The 19,203-nt window shown below is 50.0% G+C and overlaps 1 protein-coding gene across 3 annotated transcripts in view; it reads left to right on the top strand.

Moving 5' to 3' along the window:
- Window positions 1–19,203, top strand: part of SPTBN4 (spectrin beta, non-erythrocytic 4) — a 78,457-nt gene that overhangs the window by 53,520 nt on the left and 5,734 nt on the right. For all 3 annotated transcript variants that reach the window (XM_070450855.1, XM_070450857.1, XM_070450856.1), the window contains 11 exons: window positions 5,599–5,823; window positions 6,724–6,813; window positions 8,901–9,179; window positions 9,282–9,412; window positions 10,270–10,474; window positions 11,252–11,632; window positions 12,917–13,161; window positions 16,698–16,836; window positions 16,929–17,013; window positions 17,336–17,532; window positions 18,114–18,739. In XM_070450855.1, the coding sequence (XP_070306956.1) occupies window positions 5,599–5,823; window positions 6,724–6,813; window positions 8,901–9,179; window positions 9,282–9,412; window positions 10,270–10,474; window positions 11,252–11,632; window positions 12,917–13,161; window positions 16,698–16,836; window positions 16,929–17,013; window positions 17,336–17,532; window positions 18,114–18,739 (2,603 nt within the window). The remainder of the gene's footprint in view (window positions 1–5,598; window positions 5,824–6,723; window positions 6,814–8,900; window positions 9,180–9,281; window positions 9,413–10,269; window positions 10,475–11,251; window positions 11,633–12,916; window positions 13,162–16,697; window positions 16,837–16,928; window positions 17,014–17,335; window positions 17,533–18,113; window positions 18,740–19,203) is intronic.

Raw genomic sequence — 19,203 nt, 5'->3', positions numbered from 1 at the left:
TTTTCCCTTGGCCGAACACCCTAGGCATCCCTCCTTGTAAGACATACCCTGTCCTTTTAAACTGTTGCGTGATATTCCAGGGGATAGTTTGACAATGTCATTGATCAGTCTTCTGTTGCGAAACCTTTAAGGCCGTTTCTGAACTTCTGCTAGTATAAATAATGTCACAACAGACATCCCTGTCTGTGTGTATTTAAGCCTGTGTACAAATATTTGAGAAATAATCCTCAGGACTTCCCTGGTGGTCCAGTGGCTAAGACTCCATGCTCCCAGTGCAGGGCGCCTGGGTTGAGTCCCTGCTCAGGGTGCTAGATCCTGCATGCCACAACTAAAGATCCTACATGCCAAAAAGTAAAGCTCTCACATGCTGCAAGTAAGACACGGCACAGCCAGATAAAGGTATATATGTTTACCACTGAACCACCTGGGCAGCCCCCCTTCAGTGTTTAGGAAAATGCAAATTAAAATAACTACAAAACAGTATCTCTCACTTCTCAGATTAGCGGAGATAAAAAGCTTGCAAATATCTAATGATGGTGGCCATGTGAGGAGATGGATGGTTTTATATATACATATTTATATTATATATGTATATAATATATAGAGAATATATATTTTCTTATATATGTATATGTATATGTGTATTATAAGAAATATATATTGGAAAAGAAGTATCAAAGTAAAATTTTGGTACCAGAAGATTTATGCATTAAACTTTTCCCCTCATTTCTTTGTTTCTTTCCCTTTTTTTTGGCCATGCAGCTTACGAAATCTTAGTTCCCCAACCTGTGCCCTCTACAGTGAAAATGAAGAGTCCTAACCATTGGACCTCCAGAGAATTCTCTAAACTTTTTGATAAATATTACCAAATATCCTCCTGAAAAGGCAGTGGACACACTTGCAGAATGACAGCCATCCATCTCCTCACAGGGCCACCTTCATCAGCTGTTAGCAACCCTTTTATCTCTGCTAACCTGAGAAGTGAAAGATAATTGGTTTGTGCTATGCTAATTTGCGTTTTCCTAGACATTGAAGAGGGGACTTGCCAGGCGGCTCAGTGGTAAAGGGTCCTCCTGCCAGTGCAGGAGACACAAGTTCAATTCCTGCGTTGGGAAGAGCCCCTGGAGAAGGAAATGGCAACCCACTCCAGTATTCTTGCCTGGAAAATTCCATGGTCAGAGGAGCCTGGTGGGCTACAGTCCTTGGGGTGGCAAAGAGTCAGACACGACTGAGCGACTAAACGACAAGACGACACTGAAGGAGACCGAACACCTTTTCTCGTGTTTAATGACCAGGTACTTCTGTATCCTTTGCCCATGTTTGCAAGAAAGGTTGCATATTAAATAGGTGTTTGAAATACTTGGCATTTTTCTAGAAGTAGAAACATGGCCGTCCCTGGAATAATTCCATCTCAGGCTACATGGCCACTTGCTGCAGAGGGATGAAGGGGTTTTCATTTCATGGGGAACTGGAACTTATAACCTTAATATTTCAGACTATATTCAAAAGTTTCCTCAATTCTAATGTATTTTTATTTTCTACATATCACTACAATGATTTTCTTAATAAAAAAAGTTTTGGGGAATGACTATTTCATTTTTCTTTGATTTCTGCCACTTATGTGTCTTTAAAAAATGTCCATTGGACATGACTTTGATTTGTCATAAGGTTTGATTTTTTACCCATTTTTCTGACTCCTACAGATTGTGAACTGTATCAGCTGGGACTCTTTGAGGTGCGGTTCCTAGGACTTAGGCTAAAAGGAGCTGAAAGTTGTTGGCTCATATAGCTGGAAGAACCAGGGGTAGGGGCCTGGAGTAGGAGCTTGGGGCATGGTTGGATCAGTCCCACAAATTCTGTCCTTTGGAGTTTCTCTTTGTTTCTGCACCCTGCTTTCCTCTGTGTTGGTCTCATCATTGGGGAACCTGTTCTCTCTTGGTGGCAAAATTGTCCCTATTATCTCAGGCCTGCGTTCTTCCAGCTTTAGAAATAGGTTGAGGAGGAGACCACCCCTTTTCAGCTCACACGCTTTTCCAGAAAAAGTGTGAAGAGTTTTCATTGGCTGATCTTAGGTCACATGGCATCTCCTACCCCATCCTTGTGGCCAGGGTGATTCAGTGTTCTTATTGGCCAGGCCTGAGTCACATGGCCGTTCTTGGACTGATGGGTTTCATCATCCCCTCAGGAAGCTGAAAGAGTTTTCATCCCCCCAGCTTAGGTAATAAGGCCGTCCTTGATCAGTCCTCGTGGCCACAGTGGTTTCAGTATTTTGATTGACCAGGTTTGGATCACGTGGCTCCCTTAGGCCCTCTAGGTTTTAGTAGAAGACCGCTCAAGAAGCTCTCTGGTGGTTCAGCAGTAAAGAATCTGCCTACCAATGCCAGAGACATAAGAGATGCAGGTTTGATCCCTGGATAGGGAAGATGCCCTGGAGAAGGAAATGGCAACCCATTCCAGTATTCTTGCCTGGGAAATTCCATGGACAGAGAAGCCTGGAGGGCTACATTCCTTGGGGTCACAAAGAGTTGGACTGGACTTAGCTACTACACAACAAGAAGTTGAGGATCTGAGAGTGGGATTTGAGCTGCTAGGAAAGCAAGGACCAGTTTTGGGCAGGCAAAAGCAACAACTCTGCACTACAGAACCTTGCAACAAGAGTCTTGACTTTGTTCTTAAGATTCCAGCTTTGGGTTGCAGTCTTTTGCTTTAATCTGTTACCACTTAATTTCATTCCTGTTATTTTGTTTTCTATATTTCCCCCATCTGTTTAGAATCACACAAGTAATGCATAAATATATTCTTTTGTTAAAAGCTACTGCTATCTTAGGAATCTTCAGTAAAACATAAAGTCTCCCTTCAACATGCCTCCGGATCCCACAGTCCAGAGAGAACTTCAATTATTATTTGGTATGCATCCTTCTAGACCTCTCTTTATGTGTTAATAGAGGTACCTATATAGATTATTAATGGTTTTATTTTATTCATGCTTCAACTCTTTTTAAATTAATTTATTGGCGGCACTGGATCTTCATTACTATGAGAGGGGGGCTATTCTCTAGTTGTGGTGCATGGGCTTCTCATTCTGTTGTTGCAGAGCATGGGTTCTAAGGGGCTCCGGCTTCAGTAGTTGCAGCACATGGCTCAGCAGTTGTGACACATGGGCTTAATTGCCCCCAGCATGTGGACTCAAACCCATGTCCCCTGCATTGGCAGGCAGATTCTTAACCACTGGACCACCAGGGAAGTCCTAATTGAGATTCTTGAATAAATAAATATAATGATTCAGACATCAAAAACTGTATAAAAAATATGTGAAAAGTCTCGCCTTCATCCCTGTCCCCATTCACTAAATTCTCATGCCCCCAGTAGGTAACATCTGTGATTAATTTCTTCTTTATTCCAGGGAAGTTTTTTGCATTTGCAATTCACCGCAAATATCTATTCATAGTATTCATATAGTATTCATAAGTACAAATATCTATTCATAAGTATGTTCTAATTTTTTTTCCCTCTTAACAGTAAGTCTTGGGTATTATTCCATATTGATGAGGATTTGTTTAATCATTTCACTCTTGATGGACATGGAGGTTAGTTTTTCCATTTTTTCCCATTATAAGCTCTGCTATGATGAGATCTTTTATTTATTTATTTAGCTGTGTTCAGTCTTAATTGTGGCACATGGGATCTTTGTTACACCATGTGGGATCTTTTCTTGTGGCTCAAGGGCTCTCTAGTAGTGGCATGAGGGCTTAGTTGCACTTGGGATCTTAGTTCCCCGATCAGGGATTGAACCATGTCTGCTGCCTTGCAAGATTGATTCTTAACCACTGGACCACCAGGGAAGTCCCCATGATTAGATCTCTGGACAAACATCTCTGCTAGGATGAAAATCCTTGTACAAACATCTTTGTGCATACATGCCACTATTTCTTTAAATACGTTCCTGGAAGTGCAAGTGCTGGGTCAAAGCATTTTGACACATACTGCATTTTGATAGTACCTGCCAAACTGCCTTCCAAAAAGGCCCTTACTAATTTACACCACCACTGACAGAGGCTGAGTGTGCCCATCTCCCTGTATCTTTGCCAACACTAGATGTTATCCATCTTTCACAATTTTGCCAGTGTGATGAATAGAAAAGAATACCTTGTTTTAATCTGTATTATCCCAATGATTAATTAGATTGGGATCATTTCCTGTGCTCATTTTTTCTTCTTTGTGTTGTCTGTTCACATCTGTTGCCCATTTCTCTTTTGGGCAGTCTCTCTTTGCTGATGTCATTCATTTGTGCATTGGGCAAGCCACAGTAGAAGGCCTGTTACTTGCCAGACATGGTTCTAGGCACAGGGGAATATATAGGTGAAGAGGGATACAGCCTCTGCCCTCATGAAGCTTATAGTCTAGAAGCAGACCAAAATCAAAAGCCTCATGAGTAAAGACAGTTATCCGATGGTGTTTAAGTGCTGAGGAGACAAAGGGAGCTGGATAAAAGGGAATTCTTTTACTGTTAAAAGAATTCTTTTACTGTTAAAGAAACTAGTTCCTTGCTCTAACACATTTTAAATGTTTTTCCAGTTTGTCATTTGCCTTCAAATCTAGAAACTTTGGTTGACACAAAACTATTCTTTGTGGCCAAGTTTATAAATCTTTCCCTTTACGGTTTATATGCTTGGAAACATTTTCTCCATCCCAAGATTGTAAAAACATTTGCCCAGATTTTCTTGGTGTGCCTTATGGATTTACTTATTCTACTTAAGCCTTTAATCCATCTGGAATTGTTTTCAGCATAAAGAGTGAGGAAGGGATCCAGTGAAATTGGTCAGCAACTTGGCCCATGACCATTCATTGAATAATCCATCTCCTTGGAGATTGGAAATGGCATCTATAAACTATATAAATTCTCCTGTGTATTTGGGTCTGCTTTTCTGTCCCTGTGGACCATCAACCATTTAAATCACTATAGCTGTATTTATTTAAAATTATTTAAATTATTTATTTATTTGGCTTCTCCAGGTCTTAGTTGTACATGTGGGATCTTTATTTGTGGCATGCCAACTCTTGAGTTGCGGCATGTGGGATTTAGTTCCCTGACCAGGGATTGAACCCCGGCCCCCTGCATTGGACGCTTGGTCTTAGCCACTGGACCACCAGGAAAGTCCCTGTATATATTTTTGATATTTGAAAAGATTGACTCTCTGGGTAAATTACCTAACTTTTCTGGGTGTCAGTTTGCTCCTCTATAAAACAGGGATACCACCAACCTTGAAGGGTTTTTGTGAGAAGTGATGGGCTGCTTTAGTCCAGGGACTCAGGCAAGCCTCATTGAAAAGGTAATAAGTAGTTGAACTGAAATCTGATTGACGGGGAAGAGCATGTCTGGCAGAGGAAATAGCAACAGCAGAGGCCCTGAGGCGGGAGCTAGCTTAGTGGGTTGCAGGGATCAGAGAGGAGGACAGCGCTTCTGGAAGGAATTGAGTAAGGGGAGAGTGAATAGTGGGCCTCGACCAGGGGGTTGGCTGTCATCATAAAGGTACTGGGGAGCCACAGCGGGATCGGGAGGGAGGCCGGGGCCTGCTGACCCTGCCCGTCTCTCTTCAGTCGATGGAGTCGCAGGTGGAAGAGTGGTACCGCGAGGTGGGGGAGTTGCAGGCGCAGACGGCAGCGCTGCCCCTGGAGCCGGCGAGCAAGGAGCTGGTGGGCGAGCGGCAGAACGCGGTGGGCGAGCGCCTGGTGCGCCTGCTCGAGCCGCTGCAGGAGCGCCGCCGCCTGCTGCTCGCCTCCAAGGAGCTGCACCAGGTGGCGCACGACCTCGAGGACGAGCTGGTGAGGATCCGCGCGGAAATCTGGGGCGGGGCCCGGATGAGAGGAGGGGCAAGAGAAGGTGGGGCGGGGCCAGCGGGCAAAGGGGGTGGAGACTGGGGTGGGGGCGGGGCCATGGGTCTTAGGAGGGTTCAAAGGTGGAGATGGCGGAGGGACCTATTCACTAATACGCTGATAGACTCGGTCATTCGATCCTTAAGTTTTTCATTTACTCGCTTGCTTATCCACTCATTCATTCATTCACTCGCACATTTCATTAACACTTTGACTTGTTGATTTATTCATGAAGTCATTGATTTATTCATCCCCTCATCCTTTATTCCTTCCTTCATGCATTTATTTTTCATTTATCACTCATCCATTCAGTTCCTCATTCAGTCATTCACTAATTTGCTCATTCACTTGATTGTTCTGGGCCTGGCCCTTTCTTACATGACGCTAGGGTCGCAGGAGTGACCACAGCAAATCCCGTTTCTCCAAAGGGTAAAACAGACTTATCCTAAGTCAAGATGGTTAGGAATGTGATGGGGGAAGCTAGGGGACTGTGGGAGCCCAGAGGAGGCAACTGGCCAAGTTTCGAAGTCAGAGAGACTTCCCTGGAGGAGGGAATGTCTAAGCTGAGACGTCAAACAAGAGCTGAGCCTGCTGACGGGTTGGGAGGGGAATTCCAGGAAGCACTACCTGCCTGTGCAAAAGGCCAGAGGTAAGCAGGAGCCTGACTCAAGTGCAGAGAGCCAGTTAGAGCGCGTCTAGGGAGGAGGTGGAAGACAGGAGCAGGCGTTTAGTTGAGGGAGGCCCTTGGTTGCTATGGAGGCTTGGATGCTTGCAGTTTAGTTGAGATGGAGGGGTCCTTGCCCTGCTCACTGTGTCCTTCCCTTGACCTGTTCCCTGATTCCTTTCCAGGCATGGGTCCAGGAGAGACTGCCACTGGCCATGCAGACAGAGCGAGGCAGTGGTTTGCAGGCCGTCCAGCAGTACATCAAAAAGAACCAGGTGAGCAGAGCCAGGGCAAGGGAGTGGGTCTGGACACATTTGGATACAAATGACAGAAAATGCTCAAGGTGGTTAAAGCTGAAGAGGGGAATTTATAGGCTCTTGTAATTGAGGAGACTGTGAACAGCAGATACAGAGGTGTCCAGGTGCTTCCAAGAGGTCATGAATCTCTCATTTCCATTTTTTCCCTTCCTATTAGCTTTGTTCGCAGGCCAGCTCTTCTCTCCTGCTGGTAAAAGAACTCACAACAGATTCAAGTTTACATCCCACCAGGAAAACTAAAGAGACTCGCTCTCAGTAATTTCAGTAGTCGTCCCAGGAATAACTCTTTTTGGCTCAACTTGAGTCTCATGTCCACTCTGAACTAATCATGATGGCCAGGGATTTATACTGCTCTGAATGGCCTGGTCTGGGCTGAGGACTCAGCCTTGGAACCTGCGGTGAGATCAGCCTTAATTATCTGGGCTGAGATGGAGGCAAGGCGATTCCCCAAAAGAAAATCAGGGTCCTGTGACTGGAACTAAGGAAAATGGCTATTGGGCCATGAAAAAAGAAAACAACAGACAAACAAGAACTCCAGGGACTTCCCTGGTGGTCTGATGGTTAAGGCTCCACACTTCCACTGCAGGGGTCATGGATTTGATTCCTGGTCAGGGAACTAAGATACTGCATGCAGTGCAGCTGGAAAATAATATTATAATAGTAATAATAATACATTGATTAAAGATTTACTATGTATCAAATACTGTCCTGGGGGTTATGTCAGATATTTAATCTCTGCAATAACTCTATGATGTAGATATTGTCATTACCTCCTTTTATAAAAATATAAGTATAGTTTGGGAGAATAGAGCACTGAAGAATGGTAGGGAGGTGGGCACACAAATTATTTCAGAAAGATTCGTGATCATGCACTACTAGGTGAAGTTCTTTAAGAGGCTGGGGGTTTTCTTCAGTTTTGTTTTTCTATCTTGATGAAAATACTGCTGGTGGTGGACCATGCTAGGAACAAACAAAACTGGCCCATCATTTTCACAGTTGAGGAAATCAGTCAAGCGCATTTAATATTTAAAATTGGAGATGCTTGAGCTGTGTGTGTGAGAGATTGCTAGATACACAGGGGCTGGGAAACAAATAATAGCGGCTAATGTTGATTGAGCACCTACTGCATGCCAGGCACAGTTGTCAGTGCTCCACGGTACAGCAACCCCACAAGGTAAATATTCGGGGGCCACCACTAGCCATGTGCCTTTGGCAGGTTCTTCAACCCCCCCCCCATGCCTCAGTTTCCCCATCTGTAAAATGAGAGTGATGCTTGGCTCCTGGAGTTGGAGTGAGGACTAAATGAGTGGCTACAGGGACTTCCCTGGCGGTCCAGTGGTTAGGACACTGCCCTTCCACTGCAGGGGGCACAAGTTCCATCCCTGGTTGGGGAACTAAGGTCCCACATGCCACACAGTGTGGCAAAAAGAAAAAGAAAGTGGCTACATTATGCAAAGCCCTTACTTAGCAAAGTGCCTGGCAGGCACTGGGTGTTGACTGTTGTTATTTTGTTATTAGTTAATATCTCCATTTACCAGTTGGGAAAACAGAGGCAAAGGAGAGGTTAGCTAAAGAACTCAGCAAGTACAGAGCTGGTTGAGAGAACCTTCGGGGGGTTGATGGAAGTATTCTGTATCCCGATCTGGGTACACAGGCATAATAATGTGTAAAACGTGTCCAGCTGTATTCCTAAGATGTGTGCACTGTTGGGGTAAATTATACCCCAACCTCTGTTTAGGCCTTTGTTGGGATCATTAGGCAGGTATCGTGAATCACCAGGGATCTTGTTTGAAAGCAGAGTCTCTGGATCCAGCTTCTTGTGTTCAAATCCTGTCAGCCCTTACTAGCTGCTTGTTCTCCCAACGTACTTCGCCTCTGCTGCCTATTTTCCCACCTGCGACAGGGGAGGATGAATGAGGAGGAATTGCGAAATGTGGTATCCGGCCTGTGGCCAGCGATCAGCGGCTGTTTGTCACTCTCTCCTGGGCGGTGCCAGTCGTGCAGGCACCAGGCCTCTGAACGCCCCTCTCCTCTCCCACCCGCAGGGCCTGCGGCGGGAGATCCAGGCTCACGGGCCACGCCTGGAGGAGGTGCTGGAGCGCGCGGGCGCCCTGGCGTCGCTGCGCAGCCCCGAGGCTGAGGCCGTGCGTCGCGGCCAGGAGCAGCTGCAGGGCGCCTGGGCCGGGCTGCGGGAGGCGGCCGAGCGGCGGCAGCAGGTGCTCGACGCCGCCTTCCAGGTGGAACAGTACTACTTCGACGTGGCCGAGGTGGAGGCGTGGCTGGGCGAGCAGGAGCTGCTCATGATGAGTGAGGACAAGGGCAAGGTGCGCCCGGGATGGCGGTGCGGGGGGTCAGGGGTGGGGGGGCGGTGCGCTGGAGCCCGGGTCGGCCCCTGCTGCCTCATCGCGGGCGCCGTGTTTTCCCAGGACGAACAGAGCACCCTGCAGCTGCTCAAGAAGCACCTGCAGCTGGAGCAGGGCGTGGAGAACTACGAGGAAAGCATCGCGCAGCTGTCGCGCCAGTGCCGGGCGCTGCTGGAGATGGGGCACCCGGACAGGTGGGCGGGGCCAGTTCTTAGGGAATGGTCCGGCAGGATCTGGAGCTTCGCGGTTGGAAATTGGGGCAGGGTCAGGACTGGACGTTGGGGTGGGAGGGGTGGGTCCCTTTTGGCCCCGTGCTGGTGCTTTAGGATTTTGGCAAGTGGTTGGGGTCCCCACATGGAGGAGCGCTGTGCAAGGATGTTTGAAGGTGTGGGGCCAGGAGCACTAGGATTTGAGTGTGTACGGGGAGTTGTCTAGGACTGCGGGGAGAAGTAAGAGCTCAGGGCAGGAAGGGTTCTGTTCCTATCCAGTGTCTGGGAGGACAGAAAAGCCTGGAGCACAGTGAGTGGGTGTGGCCTGAGACCTCCTGGACTGCGGGTCATGTGGCCTCTCTGAGATTAAGTGTAGGGGCCACATCTAGGAGCCTTGGCCCAGGGGTGAAATCTGAGACAGAGGCGCAAGGCTGGACCTCTGTCCTCCTGAGCCTGGAGATCCTGACTGGAGGTGAGGTGGGTTGGCTGGGGAACCAAGTAAGGGGTCTGGAGTCCCCCCGAAGTCGCTAGAAGGGCCAGGTGTTGGACCGCAGCCTGGAAGGCTGGGCACACACGAGGGGATGAGAGAGAGTGATGAGCTTATCAAGCTTAGGGAAGCAGAATTTTCCTTGAGCCCTGAGATGCAAGTGCTGAGTTGGCTGCATCCAAGACTTGCAGAAAAGAGAGTCCTGCATGAAGGAGTCTGGGGGTGGGGGGGGACTCAGTTCTGCCTGAAGGTTCAGAGGAAACACAGCCCTGCCCTGAGGGGAGGGGGTCGCAGGGGCTCAGAGCTCGGTCCTGGAAGTCTCTGCCCTTCCCTGTCCCCTCCCTGTCGCCTTCAGCGAGCAGATCAGCCGGCGGCAGTCTCAGGTGGACCGCCTGTATGTGGCACTCAAGGAGCTGGGCGAGGAGCGCCGGGTGGGCCTGGAGCAGCAATACTGGCTGTACCAGCTCAGCCGCCAGGTGGACGAGCTCGAGCACTGGATCGCCGAGAAGGAGGTGGTGGCCGGCTCCCCTGAGCTCGGCCAGGATTTTGAGCATGTCACGGTGAGCAGCATTAGGAATAAACAGCAATCCAGGGGCCACTGTGTCTGCTACTAAGGTTCTCCGGGCCTCAGTTTCCCCATCCATAATAGGGCGATTGTAATAACACCACCTCATGGCTCTGCTGAGTCACTGATGGATTAATATAACCTGAAGCCATGGTCCTCACCCTTTTTGGCACCAGGGTTCAGTTGCATGAGAGACGATTTTCCCACGGATGGGGACGAGGGGATGGTTTCAGGATGTTTCAAGCACATTACATTTATCGTGTACTTTATTTTTATTGCATCAGATACACCTCAGATCATAGTTAGATTCCAGAGGTTGGGGACCCCAAAAAAGCGCTTAGGACAGTACTGAACACCCACAGAGTCTAACACAGTGTTAGTTACTATCCTTAGGGTCTTGTTAGTTGCTCAGTCAGGTCCCACTTTTTACAACCCCATGGACTGTAGCCTGCCAGGTTTCTCCATCCATGGGATTTCCCAGGCAAGAATACTGGAGTGGATTGCCATTTCCTTCTCCAAGGAGTCTGCCTAACTCAGGGACTGAACCTGGATCTCCTGCATTGCAGGCAGATTCTTTACCATCTGAGCTACCTCATTTTATTATTGTTAATATTATTGCTACAGAGTGAGTTCTCAGTAAGTGTGGGGTGTTATATTTTGTTCTGATGGTCACCATTAGTGTTGTTATTCTGCCACAAGATGGTGGGTTGGAGGGGGCTCATGTCTACGGCACTTTGCCCATGCTGGCAACCCCCCCACTCCCTGGTGGCAGGTGCTGCAGGAGAAATTCTCAGAGTTTGCCAGCGAGACTGGCACGGCAGGGCGGGAGCGGCTGGCAGCCGTGAACCAAATGGTGGATGAGCTGATCGAGTGTGGCCACACGGCGGCGGCCACCATGGCCGAGTGGAAGGACGGGCTGAACGAGGCCTGGGCCGAGCTGCTGGAGCTTATGGGCACGCGGGCCCAACTGCTGGCTGCCTCTCGGGAGCTGCATAAGTTCTTCAGTGATGCCCGAGAACTCCAAGGACAGATTGAGGAGAAGCGGAGGCGACTGCCTCGACTGACCGCCCCGCCGGAGCCGAGACCCAGTGCCAGCTCCATGCAGCGGACCCTGCGCGCCTTTGAACATGACCTGCAGCTCCTTGTGTCCCAGGTCGGGGGCTGGTGGCCAGGAGGGGCTGGTGGGAGGACCTGGCAGCATGGCCAAAGGATGGGGGCAGCAGTGCTGGCAAAAATTGGGCTGTGGACCACGTTGAAATTAGACGGTGGACTAGACAGAAAACAGACCACAGAACAGGGAGAAGTTATATGATGGGGCAGGTGGAAAATGGACTGATTGCATGGGGTGCAGAATCAAACAATGACAAGAAAGAAGTGGTATAGTATGCCTGATAGAAATCAGACAGTGTTTCCAAGGGAGGTTGGGCAGGGGTTCTTGTGAAAACTGTGGAGTGAATCTTACCCAAAGTCCAATGGAGAATCTAAAAAGAATTGCAAGGAAGTTGAGAGAAATTTGGCTGCAAAGCAAATAAAATTAGACCACAGGTCTCTGATAGAAATCACATGATTTTCCCTGAAGAAATTTGATGGGGTTGGATCTCATGAATGGAAATCAGGGCTAATAGGAATCAGGGAGTGGGTTTGATAGGAATTAGGAGGTAGATCTGAGAAACTGGATGAAAATGAAGCTGTGGGCCTCACAGGATGCAAGCCACAGAACTGAAGGAAATAGGGTTGTAGGTCTAGTGGAAGGTAGAAATTGAACAATTGTTTTATATATATGATATGAAAGACCATTAGAAGTCAAGCAGAGATTGATAGTGATTATGTGGTGGATCTGACACAAATATGATGGTCCTCTGAAAGAAGTCAAGTGGCTGAAACCATGAAGAGTGAGCAGTGACTAACTCACACTGCAGAGCTAGTGGAAATTGGATGGGAGACCTGCTAGCAATTGAATAGAGATCCTGAAGGAAATTGGGTGATAGGGAGTGGTCTGAAAAAATTGGACAGCACATCTAATAGATGTCAGGGTGAGGAAGGGCTTCCTGAAAGAAATTGCATGGGTCTGAAACAAGGCGGGGGGCGGGTGCTGAAAAAGCGAGGTGGCAGACCCAATAGAAATAGAGCTCTCAGACTAGAAGTCAGACAGTGGGCTGAAAGAAACCTGACGGTAGGTGTAAAAGAAGTCAGAATGCAGGTCAGTCACAGAAACCTTAGGCAGCAGACATGAGAGAAATAAGGTAGTGGGTCAAAAAGAAGTCAGAGAGTGTGAAGGTCAAAAAGAAAGCGGGCAGTGGCTAGGAATGGAACCCACTGGAATCTCAAGGGTGCAGGCTCCTTACTTCTTCAGGCTCTGCACCCAGTCCGCAGATGAGGGGTGGGGGCGAGGGTGGAGCCTGGATCCCCATGGAGGTCTGGTCCGTGTGCTCCTCAGGTACGGCAGCTGCAGGAGGGAGCAGCCCAGCTGCGGACGGTGTACGCGGGCGAGCACGCGGAGGCCATCGCCAGCCGGGAGCAGGAGGTGCTGCAAGGCTGGAAGGAGCTGCTGGCAGCCTGCGAGGATGCCCGCCTGCACGTGAGCTCCACGGCTGACACCCTGCGATTCCACAGCCAGGCCCGAGACCTGCTCTCCTGGATGGATGGCATCGCCGGCCAGATTGGGGCAGCTGACAAGCCCAGGTGCCCCTCTTCCCACCTCGGGTTTCCTCCCTGCCACCGGGCAGCCACCCTCAGCCCCTCCACAGTCCCCTTCCCATAAAAAAAAAAAAAAATCACCATAGCCAATACCTGCGTGGCTCCTCTGCCTGCCATGCATTGTTCTACAGGCTCCTCATGTGTGAAGACCCCTTGTCACGCCTGCCATCGAGCTCAGAGCACAGGGCCTCCTCTGCCTCTGTAGGGGTGTCACAGCATGGGATGGATTAAAGCCAGGATAGGGATGGGGAGGTGTATGTGGGGCTTGACCTAGTAGGCACTGACTTACTGCTCACATCATGGCTTGATGTGAGTATGCAGCAGAAGCCTCTCCCACAGTGGCTGGGAACCAGTGTCCTTCTGTCATCAGCCCTGACATGAGTTGCTGGGCCTTCTGCATCCAGCTACAGATGAGGAAAAGAGAGCTGAGGATACAACTGGAGGTTTTAGAGACTAAACCTGTACTTGCATCTCTGGCTCAGTGGTCCAAACCTGTCTGCTAGGGGCTCTGAGAAATGTAGTCCAGCAGTGCGTCCAGGAAAACAAGGACGTGGAGAGTAGTGGATACATAGCATTGTTTCTGTGACTGTGAGGACTGGAGTCTGCATTCATTTACTCAGCAAATATTTACTGATGCCTACCATATGCCAGAGGCCTTCCCAGGTGGTGCTAGTGGTGAAAGAGCCCGCCTGCCAACTCTGGAGACGTAAGAGATGTGGGTTTGATCCCTGGGCTAGGAAGATCCCCTGGAGGAGGGCATGGCAACCCACTCCAGTATTCTTGCCTGGAGAATCTCACAGACAGAGGAGCCAGGTGGGCTACAGTCCATAGGGTTGCTGAGTCAGACATGATAGAAGCAACTTAGCACACATGCACACACACACTGTATGCATGCAAGGTCAAGCCCCTGACCAGTGCAGCTTACATTCTGAGGGAGGAATCAGGCAACAGATAAGTCAATAAACAAACACTTAATATTATTCCAGATAGTAATAAAAGAAAAATAAAGCAAAGTAAGGGGACCTGAGTGCAGTGATGGTGAGTTGGGTAAAGTTTTGGGGGAAGGGTCTTCCAGGTGAAAGGATCAGCAAGTGCAAAGGCCCTGAGGTAGGTTGTAGTTAGATATGTTTGCGGAAAAGCTAGATGATCATTGTGGCTGGACAGAGTGAGTAAGCGGGAGAGTGGAAGGTGGTAGGAAGTGAGCTTAGAGGGACAACAGCCTGATGAGGGCTTCCCATATGGTGGTTAAAGAATCCACCTGCCAGTGCAGGAGATGCAGGAGACATGGGCTGGATCCCTGGGTCAGGAAGATCCCCAGAATAGGAGCTGGCACCCCATTCCAGTATTCTGGCCTGGAAAATTCCGTGGGCAGAGGAGCCTGGAAGACTGCAGTCCATGGGTCCTCAAAGAGTCAGACACGACTGAGTGCTGGGCGTGGGGAGGAGTTTGCCTTTTTTTTGGAGTGAAATGGGAGCCACCAGAGAGTTTGGAGCAGGAGGAGAGGGTGATGTGATATGGTGTATATTTAAGAAAGAGCAATCCAGGTGCTTGTGGGAAGTGAGAGTGTGGAGGGCCAGGGTAGAAGCAGGCAGGCTGCTCAGGAGGCTCCTGCCATCATCCAGGGCACAAGGTGACGTTGGCTTGACCCAGGGTGGCGGCTGAAGAAATGGGAAGAAGTGATCGATTTTAGGAAAAAATGAAAAAACTTTTTATTATGAGAAATTTCAACTCTCCCCTGAAGTAGCAGTAACAGAGGGAACCCATGGGTGTACAGTGAATACCCAGCCAGTCTTCGTCTAGGTACTCCCCTCCGCCCCCTCCACCCTAAGCTATTTTAAAACAAATACCAGATTTCGTATCATTTCACAGAGTATATTTTAAAACATTTTTAAAAGATTTTTTAGAAAATTTTTTTATGGCTGCACTGGGTCTTCATTACTGCAGGCTTTCTCTAATTGTAGCGAGCAGGGGCTACTCTCTAGCTGCAGTGTGCAGGCTTCTCATTGCAGGGGCTTCTCTTGTTGCAGAGCATGGGCTCTAGGCACATGGTTCAGTAGCTGCAGCTCATGGGCTCTAGAAATCTAGCTCAGTAGTTGTGGCACACAGGCTTATTTGCCCAAAGGCACGTGAGATCTTCCTGGACTGAGGATCGAACCTGCATCCCCTGCATTGGCAGGCGGATTCTTCACCACTGGACCATCAGGGAAGCCCGTTTCACAGAGTATGTTTTAAAGTTATAAATGTCCAGTCTTGACTGATGGATTAGGTTCTGGAGCTGAGGGGGAAAAAGGGAGTTATAGATGAATAATGGGTGAATTTATTGAAGTAGAGAATTTCAGGGAGGATATGTTCAGGAGATGGGAGAATCAGGGAGACTGTTCTAGGCATACTAAGTCTTAGGTAGGAATTGTAACAATGTGGATGATCAGAAATAAATTTGAACATATTCAACATTAAATCTTTTTTTTTTTTTGGTCACACTGCATGGCTTCTGGGATCCTAGTTCCCTTACCAGGGATTGAACACAGGTCCTCAGCAGTGAGAGTGTGGAATCCTAACCACTGGGCTGCCAGGAAAGTCCCTGGACATATTAAGTCTTATAGGGCTATACTTGTTGACTGATGGAACCTTCAGAAATTTGGAATTTGTTTTGGCCATATAACAGTTTAGAATGGCCAATAATTATACAACACACACCACAAATGTGATCCATATATATAATTTAAGATTTTCTTGTAACCACATTAGAAAAAGTAAAAAGAAGCAAGTGAAAATTCATTTTAGTAATTCATTTTATTTAACCTGTTCATGCGTGCATGTGTGCTAAATTGCTTCAGTCATGTCCGACTCTTTGCGATCCTGTGGACTATAGCCTGCCAGCCTCCTCTGTCCGTGGGATTCTCCAGGCAAGAATACTGGAGTGGGTTGCCATGACCTCCTCCAGGGGATCTTCCCAACTCAGGGATCCCCCGTGTTTCTTAAGTTTCCTGAATTAACAGGCAGATTCTTTACCACTAGCGCCACCTGGGAAGCCCTTTACTCAACAAAGGATACTCTAAATATGATTACTTGAGCATGAAGTGAATATTAAAATTATTGAGATATTTTTCCTTCTTTTTTTATACTAAATCTTCAAAGTATGGTGTCTGCTTGACCCTTGAACACATCTCAAGTCAGAGTAGCCCCATTTCAAGTGCTTGACTGCCACATGTCTAGTGGTTACCCTCTGGGACAGCACAGACTTAGAATCACGGGTTAGTGGAAGCTTCAGAAGTATAGCGTTAGAGGATTAGAAAAATTGGATCTTGAAATTCTCAGAATCACCAAAGTGGGACATTTTAGCACTCTGGGAGAAGTTGGAATCATTGAATCAGTGAAGGGTGGCCCCTCAGAACCTGGTTGTGGGAGGTGGGCGGGGGGAACGCCAGCCTGAGGGATCTGGGCTCATCACAAGAAGTGTATGTGGGGTGGGTTGAGGGAGGCGGCCCGAGGCTCAGATCCCTACCCGCCACCCACTGTAGGGACGTGTCGTCGGTGGAGGTGCTCATGAACTACCACCAGGGCCTGAAGACTGAACTGGAGGCCCGGATGCCAGAGCTGACAGCATGCCAGGAGCTGGGGCGCTCTCTGCTGCTCAACAAGAGTGCCGTGGCTGACGAGGTGGGAGGGGCTGGGGCTTCCCCTTTGTCCTCTGTGCCCATCAGCGTGGTGGGCCAGCCCTGATGCCTGTCCCAACCACCTGCCACTCCCAGATCCAGGCGCAGCTGGACAAGCTGGCCACCAGGAAGGAGGAAGTGTCGGATAAGTGGGACCGCCACTGGGAGTGGCTGCAGCAGAGTGAGTGTGGGCCCAGACACACGCGGCTCAAGGGCACAAGGACAGCATGCCCCAGCGTGTCAGGAAATGCCCATGGGTCCCCAGCGGCAAACACGAAGGCCTGGGCGAGTGGACAAGGGGGCTGCCCTGGCACTGACTCCCAACACCTAGGGGAGCAGCTGGTGTCCTCAGAAATAGCTCAGCCCTTCACCTTCCTGCAAAGCCGAAAGTCGCCAGGGCTGGGATGGAGGAAGCCAGAGCGGGTGTGGAAGGGCAGAGAAAACAGCCCCCAGGTAGGGCCCCGGGTGCCCCCAGCACCCTTCCCCTGAATGTCTCTCCTCAGTGCTGGAAGTGCACCAGTTTGCCCAAGAGGCAGTGGTGGCCGATGCCTGGCTGACGGCCCAGGAGCCGCTTTTGCAGAGCCGGGAGCTGGGCAGCAGCGTGGACGAAGTGGAACAGCTTATCCGGCGACACGAGGCCTTCCGCAAAGCAGCTGCAGCTTGGGAAGAAAGGTTCAGCTCTCTGCGGCGCCTGACCACGGTCAGCACCCCATTTCCTGCCCCAGACCCCACCCCCCACGGCCCCACATCCATCTGTCTATATGAGACAAACACACGGCCGATACACATCCTCCACACTGTGTTGAATGAGGGCTGAGACAGATCATCACTGTGTTTCCAGTCCTGGGGGCGAGAATTGAATGGAGAGGGGACAGAGTGTCGCCTGTCACCAGTGACAGTCCGGGGCTAGGATGAGGGAAGCACAGGGGAACGTGAGAACCCAGAACCTAGAAGCACTTGTCCTGGCCTGGGAGGAGTCTGATCTGATACTTGAAGAATGAGGAGATCATTGTAATAAAAAGTCTCAAGATCCTGAAGGAAGGAGGCAGTGGGTGGGAGCGGAAAGGCATCTACGATGCCTTTAAAAGCAATGATTTAACCAGTTATTAAATGAGTGCTAGGTGCTTGCTGGAGAAAATAGGAATTAAGCTTCTAGCCAACCCTGCTTTTTCACTGATAAGAACCAATAAACTGGGCGGTGAGGCAGACGACCCAGAGCCACCTTCCCAGCCCCCACCTCCACCCTGTCCCTCCACTGGAGCCTGGCCCCTCTGTCCCCAGATTGAGAAACTCAAGGCAGAACAGAGCAAGCAGCCGCCCACCCCGCTCCTGGGGCGCAAGTTCTTTGGAGACCCTACGGAACTGGCGGCCAAGGCCGCGCCCCTGCTGCGGCCAGGGGGCTATGAGAGGGGCTTGGAGCCCCTGGCCCGCCGGGCCTCGGACACGCTCTCGGCCGAGGTGCGGACCCGGGTGGGGTACGTGCGGCAGGAGCTCAAGCCGGAGCGCCTCCAGCCGCGCATCGACAGGCTGCCCGAGGTCACGGGGAGGGTGGAGCCTACGGCCCAGCCGGCGGCACCAGAGGACGCCGCTGAAACCCCCGGGACCCCTGCAGTAGTCGCAGCGGAGCAGGTCCGGCCGCGGCCCGAGCGACAGGAGTCAGCTGATCGCGCAGAGGAGCTGCCCAGGAGGCGGCGGCCCGAGCGGCAGGAATCGGCCGATCAATCTGAGGAGGCTGCGCGGAGGCGGCGGCCAGAGCGGCAGGAGTCAACGGAGCACGAGGTGGCACACAGCCTTACCCTGGGCCGCTACGAGCAGATGGAGAGGCGGCGGGAGCGGCGGGAGCGGCGGCTGGAGCGGCAGGAGTCCAGCGAACAGGAGATGCCCAGCAGAGGAGACCTGGCCAAGGGGTGAGGCCTAGGAGGTGAAGGAAGGGGAACAAGGAGAGCTCCTGGAGTTGCGCAGGCCCAGAGGCGAGGGTTTCCAGGTTCAGAATTGCCTAGCTCCCGGGATACATTTGTGGTACCCACTGTACAGAGATGTAAACTGAAAGAGGCTGAAAGAGGGTAGGAGTCCTGCCCAATAACCCACAGTAGCAGCGGCTTCCTTCAGGTGCAGGTTGTCAGGTACCGGTCCTGACCCCTGCATCAAATCCCCTGGGTGACCCTGAGCAAGGGTTTCACCCTCTCTGCATCTCAGTTTCTCCACGAGGGCTAACGGTGGAACCATCACCTCTCTGATTGGAGTTAAGATCCTTCATCACCATCTCCACTTTATAAACTGGGGGATTTTATGGACAGAGCAACTGAGGCTCAGAGAGGGCAATTCACTCAGTTTGGGTGAAACAGGACTGGAACCCAGACCTTTCAGAATC

Source organism: Odocoileus virginianus, chromosome 20, assembly GCF_023699985.2.
Source record: "Odocoileus virginianus isolate 20LAN1187 ecotype Illinois chromosome 20, Ovbor_1.2, whole genome shotgun sequence".
NCBI lineage: Eukaryota > Metazoa > Chordata > Mammalia > Artiodactyla > Cervidae > Odocoileus > Odocoileus virginianus.
The sequence above is the reverse complement of the archived record's forward strand: the minus strand, read 5'-3'. Positions and strand labels throughout refer to the sequence as shown.